The sequence below is a fragment of the Peromyscus maniculatus genome, chromosome 18 (genome assembly GCF_049852395.1).
Source record: "Peromyscus maniculatus bairdii isolate BWxNUB_F1_BW_parent chromosome 18, HU_Pman_BW_mat_3.1, whole genome shotgun sequence".
Lineage (NCBI taxonomy): Eukaryota > Metazoa > Chordata > Mammalia > Rodentia > Cricetidae > Peromyscus > Peromyscus maniculatus.
In genome coordinates this window covers 10669890-10679757 of record NC_134869.1, presented here as the reverse complement: position 1 = coordinate 10679757, position 9868 = coordinate 10669890, and the positions used below count along the sequence as shown (strand labels likewise).

The 9868-nt window shown below is 38.4% G+C and overlaps 1 protein-coding gene across 1 annotated transcript; it reads left to right on the top strand.

The window, feature by feature from the left end:
- Positions 1-793: 793 nt before the first annotated feature.
- LOC143269150 (uncharacterized) lies at positions 794-9851 on the top strand (the record flags this gene model as incomplete). Its single annotated transcript, XM_076553837.1, is given in 3 exon segments — positions 794-1993; positions 1995-2204; positions 2207-9851. Coding segments are annotated over 3 exon segments (1884 nt in total), but the record flags the coding sequence as incomplete, so codon positions are not given.
- Between the last annotated feature and the right edge of the window lie 17 nt (positions 9852-9868).

Here is a 9868-nt window from a genome sequence, read left to right as displayed (position 1 = left end):
CTTCTAATAAGCAAACAGTTCATAGTAAAATATTGTACTTATATATTTGTTCTGACTTTGCTAAATTTAATGAGAAGAGTAGTTAGAGTCAAAAGTTAATGGGGGGGGGGTGGTTGTTGTGGAGGAAACTTAATCCCCATACCACATGTTGATGAAGAACAGAAAGTCCACCTGTAAATGAAATGTGGAAATCTTTTAGTTGTTATTCTTCCTTTAATAGCTATATCATATGTCACTTTGAAAATAAGAACATAGGGACATGGAAAGAAGCAATATACATCTCTCTATCTCAGAACAATTAGAATATATGTAGTAATCCCCATGTTGAGTAGACTTGTTGAATGTGATACAAGTTTACAAAAGAATGATTTTTCTGCTTCATTGGTTAATCCAGCAACAAACACACTGCAGTGAATGCCAGGATTGTGTAAATGCTTGTGTTTGTCCTGGTTCACTTTGGAAATATAGCAGGACTCACAGTATAGGAAAATTTGCTAATGGAAGAAGTGAGATAAAGGTCTGAATTCATCCAGTTCTCTTCAATGGTGTGAAAAATCTCATAGAGAAACAGATGCCATCAATATGAGCCAGGTAATGAAGGATCTTACTATCACAGGAATCTTCAAATATGCAAAACAATCCTTAATGTAGGGGAAAACCTAAGTGTAACTAATGGGCTAAAATCTTAAGATCTTATTGCTCTTTATATTTAGACCAAATTGTAAAATAAATGCATATAGATATACAGATTTGACATTGTAATGAATGTGGTATATCTTTCACATGCACCAAATTTCCTCTCAGGCATGAAAAAAGTCATACTACAGAGAAGCCTTCTGAATATGCTCAATGTGTTAAAACCTTTGAATGTCAGAGTCTTCTCCCAAAGCATAAAAGAACACATACTGGAAATACACCATATGAATGTAATCAATATTTTAAAACCTTTGCATGTTCCAGTCATCCTCAAAGGCAGGAAAGAAGACATACATACTATAAATGTAATCTTTGTGGTAAAGCCTTTATATGTCACAGTCATCTTCAAAGTCATAAAACAACACATATTGGAGAGAAACCCTATGAATGTAACCAGTGTGGTAAAACCTTTAAATGTCACAGTTACCTTCAAAGGCATAAAAGAACACATACTGGAGAGAAGCCCTATGGATGTACTCAGTGTGGCAAAGCCTTTTCATATCACTGTTCACTTCAAACGCATAAAAGAACACATACTGGAGAGAAACCTTATGAATGTAATTATTGTTGTAAAGCCTTTTCATATCAGAGTATTCTTCGATGGCATAAAAGAAAACATACTGGGGAGAAACCCTATGTATGTAATCAGTGTGGTAAAGCCTTTTTATGTCACAGTCATCTTCAAAGGCATAAAAGAACACATACTGGAGAGAAACCCTATAAATGTAATCAGTGTGGTAAAGCCTTTTCATGTCAGAGTATTCTCCGAAGGCATAAAAGAACACATACCGGAGAGAAACCCTATGAATGTAATCAGTGTGGTAAAGCCTTTACATGTCATAGTTATCTTCAAAGGCATAAAAGAACGCATACTGGAGAGAAACCCTTTGAATGTAATCAGTGTGGTAAAGCCTTTACATGTCATAGTTATCTTCAAAGTCATAAAGGAACACATACTGGAGAGAAACCCTATGAATGTAATCAGTGTGGTAAAACCTTTAAATGTCACAGTTACCTTCAAAGGCATAAAAGAACACATACTGGAGAGAAGCCCTATGGATGTACTCAGTGTGGCAAAGCCTTTTCATATCACTGTTCACTTCAAACGCATAAAAGAACACATACTGGAGAGAAACCTTATGAATGTAATCATTGTGGTAAAGCCTTTTCATCTCAGAGTATTCTTCGATGGCATAAAAGAACACATACTGGGGAGAAACCCTATGTATGTAATCAGTGTGGTAAAGCCTTTTTATGTCACAGTCATCTTCAAAGGCATAAAAGAACACATACTGGAGAGAAACCCTATGAATGTAATCAGTGTGGTAAAGCCTTTTCATGTCAGAGTATTCTCCGAAGGCATAAAAGAACACATACCGGAGAGAAGCCCTATGAATGTAATCAGTGTGGTAAAGCCTTTACATGTCATAGTTATCTTCAAAGGCATAAAAGAACGCATACTGGAGAGAAACCCTTTGAATGTAATCAGTGTGGTAAAGCCTTTACATGTCATAGTTATCTTCAAAGTCATAAAGGAACACATACTGGAGAGAAACCCTATGAATGTAATCAGTGTGGTAAAACCTTTAAATGTCAGAGTTACCTTCAAAGGCATAAAAGAACACATACTGGAGAGAAGCCCTATGGATGTACTCAGTGTGGCAAAGCCTTTTCATATCACTGTTCACTTCAAATGCATAAAAGAACACATACTGGAGAGAAACCCTATGAATGTAATCAGTGTGGTAAAGCCTTTTCATGTCAGAGTATTCTCCGAAGGCATAAAAGAACACATACCGGAGAGAAACCCTATGAATGTAATCAGTGTGGTAAAGCCTTTTCATGTCAGAGTATTCTTCGAAGGCATAAAAGAACACATACTGGAGACAAACCCTATGAATATAATCAGTGTGGTAAAGCCTTTGCAGAAGACAGTTATCTCCAAGTACATGAAAGAACACATGCTGAAGAGAAACTCTTATGAATGTAATCAATATGGTAAAGTCTTTGTATGACACAGTCAACTTCTCAGACATCCAATTGTACATACTGGAAAGAAACCCATGAGAACACAGGCAATGCATAACAGCACAGCAGTAAACCCCAAAGAAAAGAAGCACACAAACTAACACAAAATAATATCAGGAATGAACAACAACTGGTTGTTAATATTCCTTAATATCAATGGACTAAATTCACCTATAAAAAGACACAGGGTACCCATGTTTCTGCTCCATACAAGAATCACACCTCAAATTCAAAGATAGATACTATCTAAGAATATAAGGCTGGGAAAAGTATTTCCAATCAAATGGTCTTAAGAAGCATGCAGGTGTAGCCATCCTAGTCTCTAGCAAAATAGATTCAAGCTAAAATCAATGAAAAGAGATCAAGAATGTCATTAAATACTCACCACCAAGATGAAGTTTCAATTCTGAACATATATGTCCTAAACACAAGGGCAACCACAAATGTGATAGAAACATTACCAAAGGTTAAACCACATAAAACCCCACACATTAATAGTGGGAGACTTCAACACCCCACTCTAACCACTGGACAGATCTAAAAAATCAAAATTTAACAGAGAAATAAAGGACTTAACTGATTTTATGACTCAAATGAACTTAATCCATATCTACAGAACATTCCATCCTAACAAAGAAGAATATACCTTCTTCTCAGCATCCCATGAAACCTTCTCTAAAATCGACCACATACTTGGCCACAAAGCAGATCTCAACAGACACAAAAAAAATTGGAATAACCTCCTGTGTTCTATCAGACCACCATCATGTAAAGTTAGATTTCAACAACAGCAAAAGCTACAGAAAACCTACAATCTAATGGAAACTGAATAATGATCAACTGAATCACCAATGGGTCAAGGAAGAAATAAAGAAAGAAATTAAAGACTTCCTAGAGATCAATAAAAATGAATAAACCACATACCCAAACTTATAGGACACTATGAAAGCAGTTCTAGGAGGGAAATTCATAGCACTAAATGCCCACATAAAGAAGTTGGAGAAATCTCACACTAGTGGCTTAACAGCACACTTGAAATCTCTAGAACAAGAAGAAGCAAAGTCGCCAAAGAAGAATAGATGCCAGAAAAAAATCAAGTTGAAAGCAGAAATCAATAAAAATAGAAACAAAGAGAACAATACAAAGAATTAACGGAAAAAGGTGTTGGTTCTTTGAGAAAATCAACAAGATTGACAAGGCCTTATATAAACAAACTAAAAAGCAGAGAAAGAGAGGGAGCATACAAATTAACAAAATCAGAAATGGAAAGGTAGACATAACAACTAACACTGAGGAAATCCAGAAAATCATCAGGTCATACTTCAAAAACCTCTACTCAACAACACTGGAAAATCTAAAAGAAATAGATAATTGTCTGGATACCATATACTAAGTTAAATCAAGACCAGATACACTATTTAAATAGTCCAATAATCCAAAAGGAAATAGAATCAGTCATTAAATTCTCCCAACCAAAACCAGCCCAGGAGCACATGGTTTCAGGGCAGAATTCCACCATATCTTCAAAGAAGAGTTAATACCAATACTCTAAATTGTTCCACACAATAGAACCAGAAGGAACATTACCCAACTCCTTCTATAAGGCTACAATTACCCTGATTACCAAGGCAAACAAAGATGCAACAAAGAAAAAGAGCTATAGACCAATCTCCCACATGAACATTGATGCAAAAATACTCAATAAAATACTGGCAAAGATTCTCCAAGAACACATCAAACAGTTATCCACCATGGTCAAGTAGGCTTCTTCCTAAGGATACAGGGGTGGTTCAACTTACAAAAATCTGTCAAAGTAATACACCATATAAACAGACTAAAAGAAAAAAACCACATGATCATCTCACTAGATGCTGAAAAGGCATTTAACAAAATCCAACACCCCTTCATGATAAAAGTCTTGGAGAGAATAGGAATACAGGAAACATACCAAAACATAATAAAGGCAATTTGCAGCAATACAATATCAACATCAAATTAACGGGAGAGAAACACAAAGCGATTCCACTAAAATCAGGAATGAGGCAAGGATGTCTGCTCTCCCCATACTTATTCAATATAGTACTTGAAGTTCTAGCCAGAGCAATAAGACAACATAAGGAGATCAAGGAAATACAAATTGAAAAGGAAGAAGTCAAGCTTTCCCTATTTGCAGATGACATGATAGTATACATAAGTGACCTCAAAAATTCTACCAAAGAACTAATACAGCTTATAAACACCTTCAACTTAGCAGGATAAAAGATTAACTCAAAAAAATTAGTAGCCCTCCTAGATACAATTGACAAACAGGCTGAGAAGGAAATCATAGATATATCACACTTTACAATAGCCACAGACGATATAAAATACCTTGGTGTAATTCTAACTAAGCAAGCAAAGGACCTTTATGACAAGAACTTTAGTCCCTAAAAAAAGTAATTGAAGAAGTCAGAAAATGGAAATATCTTTCATACTCATGGATAGGCAGGATTAACATAGTAAAAATGGCAATCTTACCAAAAGCAATATGGCGATTCAATGCAATCCCCATCAAAATACCAACACAATTCTTCACAGACCTGGAAAGAACAATCCTCAACTTGATATGAAAAAACAAAAAACTCAGGATAGCCAAAAGAATCCTGTACAATAAAACAACCTCTGGAGGCATCACGATTCCTGACTTCAATCTCTACTATAATAAAACAGAATGGTACTGGTACAAAAACAGACATGTGGACCAATGGAATTGAACTGAAGACCCTGATATTAACCCGCACACTTAAAAATGTATAATTTTTGACAAAGAAGCCAAAACTTCTTTGTACAATGGAACAAAGAAAGCATCTTCAACCAATGGTGCTGGCATAACCTGATATCAACATGTAGAAGGCTGCAAATAGATTCATATCTTTCACTGTGCACAAAACTTAAGTCCAAATTGATCAAAGACATCAACATAAATCCAGTTACTCTGAACCTGACAGGAGAGAAAGTAGGATGTAGACTTGAATGCATTGGCACAGGAGGTCTCTTCTTAAATATAACACCAGTAGCATAGACACTGAGAGAAACAATTAATCAATGGGACCTCTTGAAACTCAGAAGCTTTTGTAGAACAAAGGCCACAGTCAAGAAGACAAAGTGACAGCCTACAGAATGGGAAAAGATCTTCACCAACCCCACTTCTGAGAGAGGGCTGATATCCAGAATATATAAAGAACTCAAGAAATTAGACATCAAATGCCCACCAGTCCCAATAAAAAATGGGCTATAGAGCTAAACAGAGAATTCTCAACAGAGGAAGCTCAAATTGCTAAGAGTCATTTATGGAATCTCTCAACATCCCTAATCATCAGGAGAATTCAAATCAAATTGACTCTGAGATACCTCTTTACACCTGTCAGAATGGCTAACATCAAAAACACTGAAGACAGCTTATGCTGGAGAGGATGTGGAGCAAGGGGAATTCTCCTCCACTGTGGGTGAGAATGCAAGCTTGTAAAGCCAGTTTGGAAATCAATATGGCACTGTTTTAGAAAATTGGGAATCATTCTCTCCAAAGACCTATTTATACCACTCTTGGGCATATACCCAACGAATGCTAAATCATACCACAAGGGCAAATTCTCAGCTATGTTCATAGCAGCATTATTTGTAATAGCCAGAACTTAGAAACAACCTAGATATCCTTCTACTGAATTGTATGAATAAAATGTTATATATATATATATGCAATGGTGTACTACTCAGCAGAAAAAAAAAAGACATCATGAGCTTTGCAGGCAAATGGATGGATCTAGAAAAAATCATCCTGAGTGATGTAACCCAGACTCCAAAAGACAAACATGGTATGTAATCACACATAGGTGGATACTAGACGTAAAGCAAAGGATGACTAGACTGCTACTTATAACTCCAGGGAGGCTACGTAGTAAAGAGGACCCTAAGAAAGACACCAAGATCACCCAGTGACAGAGAAATGGATGAGATCTACATGAGCAAACTGGACATGAGGGGGGGGAATGAAGGCCAAGGGTTGGGGGAAAGAGAACTTGGGGAACCGGAGATCCCAGCTGGATCAAACACAGAGAGGGAGAACAAGGAAAGAGAGACTGTGATAAATGAGGACCCCATGAGAATAGGAAAAAGCAAAGTGCTAGAGAGGTCCCCAGACATCTAATGAGGACCCCATGAGAATAGGAAAAAGCAAAGTGCTAGAGAGGTCCCCAGACATCTACAAACATAACTCCACAAAAGACTACTGGCAATGGTCGAGAGATAGCCAGAACTGACCTAAACTGGTTCTTGGATGGCCAAACACCCTAACTGTTGTGGTAGAACTCTCATGCAATGATTGATGGAAACATGGTCAGGCCCCAGGTGGAGCTCCGGGCATGCAATCGGCAAGAAAGAGGAGGGATTGTATGAGCAAGAGATGTTGAGACCATGATTGGAAAAAGCACAGGGACAAATAGCCAAACTAGTGGAAACACATGAACAATGAATTAATAGCTGAGAAGCCCCCAATTGGATCAGGTCCTCTGGATAAGTGAGACAGTCGACTGTTTAGGAGACCCCCAGGCAGTGGGACCAGGACCTGCCTTAGTGCATGTGCTGGCTTTTTGAAGCCTGGGGCCTATACAGGGACACTTTGCTCAGCCTGAGTGAAGGGAGGAGAGGACTGGACCTGCCCCAACTGAGTCTACCAAGCTGAGCTGAATCCCCAGGGGAGTCCTTGTCCTGTAAGATATGGGAATGGGGGTGAATTGGGGGAAGCACGGGGTGGGGTGGGAGAAGGGAGGACAGAGGAATTTGTGGCTGATGTGTAAATTTAAATTCAATTATAAAATTAAAATAACAATAAAAAGATATAAATGTGTATCAAGTTGACAATGGGTACGATTGTGATAGCTATTTTTGGTTGCCAAATTTAATACATCTGGAATTAACTAAAACTCAAAATTTTTTGGGCATGCCTGTGAGGTATTTTTGCTTAAGTTGAAGAGAAAAGATCCACACGTAATCCTGATCCACATGTAATTTGAGTTAAGAAGACATTCTTTAATCTGGATATTAATGAGGGTAAAAACACCTTTAACGCAGATATCTTGAGCCCCAAACCCCACCTGTAACCTCAGCCAGGCGTTGTGCTAGAAGCCCATATACAGAGATGGAAGCAGGGAGTTTTTTATCTTCAGCTGCTTGCTCTCACCTTGCTAGCAAGTCCATTCCTTCACTGGCATTCGAGCTGACTTCTTTGGGATTCCAGACTATACTACTGACGGGCTGAGACTTCAAGCATAGTGGACTGTGCAACTACTGGATTCTTGGACTTTGTCATCATAGCCAGCCAAGGTTCAATTAGCTGGACTACAGCCTGTAAGTCATTCTAAAAAGTAGCCTCTAGTATATGTAGAAATTCATTGTATAATTTGTTACCCCAAAGAACCCTAACCAATGCACCGAAGAGGTATATGAGTTTTAGAGAAGTTTGGGCCTCACAACAGCCATATCTCAGTTATAAATTCCACATGATCACATTCCCTTAGCCTGTTTTTCAGGTGATGCTTTGATGCTGGCCTACAAGGTGTCTATAGCTTCTGGGCAAGAAAGTAAAATAACACAAGTCTGAAATTTCTCAAATGGAACACACAGTTATTAATTAATATGAGATGGAGAGGTTCTAGCTTCAGTGAGGAATGAAAAACAAGTTGTCTTAGCTTCTGTGGGCTAAGACCTGGCACACATACACACACACACACACACACACGCACACGCACACGCGCGCGCGCGTGCACACACACACACACACACACACACACACACCCTACCGTCCACATGTAGATCAGAGGATAGTAGGTTCTTTTTACTTGAAATGACAGCTCCAGTCTAGAGACCCACAGGATAACTTCCTTTACACATCAAATCTCTGCCTGACTCTCAGTCTCAGAAGTCATATCTATTCCAGAGGAGCTTCACCTGAGTAAATCAGTCTCTGGAAGAACTTTCTCAATATAATCTGAGATCTGCTGTGGTAATAGAGGAGCATCAACCACTTCTCTCCTTTTTTAGCTTTGCACAGAATCACTCTGCACCACAGACATGTGCCCCTGTTGCAGGCTCCTTCCACTCCATCTAGTCATGAGGTTCCTCCCATCATTGCTTATCTGGACCATCAAGAGGGATTCCTCATCCTATCTCTACCCACAGGAGGGTCTTCTCAATTCTGCATTTCATCAGACAGGCTTAATAGGTGTTATCAACCTAGAAGAGATCTAGCAATTCTGTTCCATTCTGACAGTCAGTGAGACTTGGGCAGGATCCTGAACCTATGATAGCTCTGAATGGATGTGTGGCAGACTAAGATATTTAGCATGCCTGTCCCTACAGTTTTCAATAAATTTCAGTCTTTGGTTGGGAGTGATCCAATGGAAATAATACAGCACACATGGCTTGAAAGACAAAGGTCAATTACAGGGACTGGAGAGATGGCTCATCCATTAAGAGCGTTTATTGGAAGAGCATTTATTTATTCAGAAGACCCACAGGACAGCTAACAAACTTCTTTAAGTTAAATTCCAGGAGGACTCTGTCCTCACCTGGCCTTTATGGGAATTGCATTTATGTGGTAGCAAAACACCCATAAGTATAAACAAAATACTACATACCCATAAGCACAACAAAATATCCTAAATTGCCTTGCAGGAAATCAACTCTGCTGTTCAGTATCACTCATGTTGTATTTCAAAAAAACCAGAGGCAGATTACTTTTTACTTCTTGATTTCCTTTATACGAGTTTAATGAGCATTCTTATTTCCTGAGAGGCCTGGAGCAATATACTTATGTTTCCCTTTAATTTGGTGTACATGATGATTTTGTGAACATGTGTGTAGAGTGTACCACATTTTACTGGTAGCTAAATATATGACCTTAAGGATACAATATGTCTAATTTTTCTATTATGTAGTTGGTATCCATGAGGTAGGCTATTCACCAACATCCAAGGTGCCATCCCCCTGTGTAGCCCTGAGGCCCATGGCTGGAAAGTCCTTGTGCAGCCCGAGCTTCCTGGATCTTACTCAGATACATCCAAGACTGTGAGTTCTGGGTTTACAGGAGTGTGAAATCCCATGTACTAAA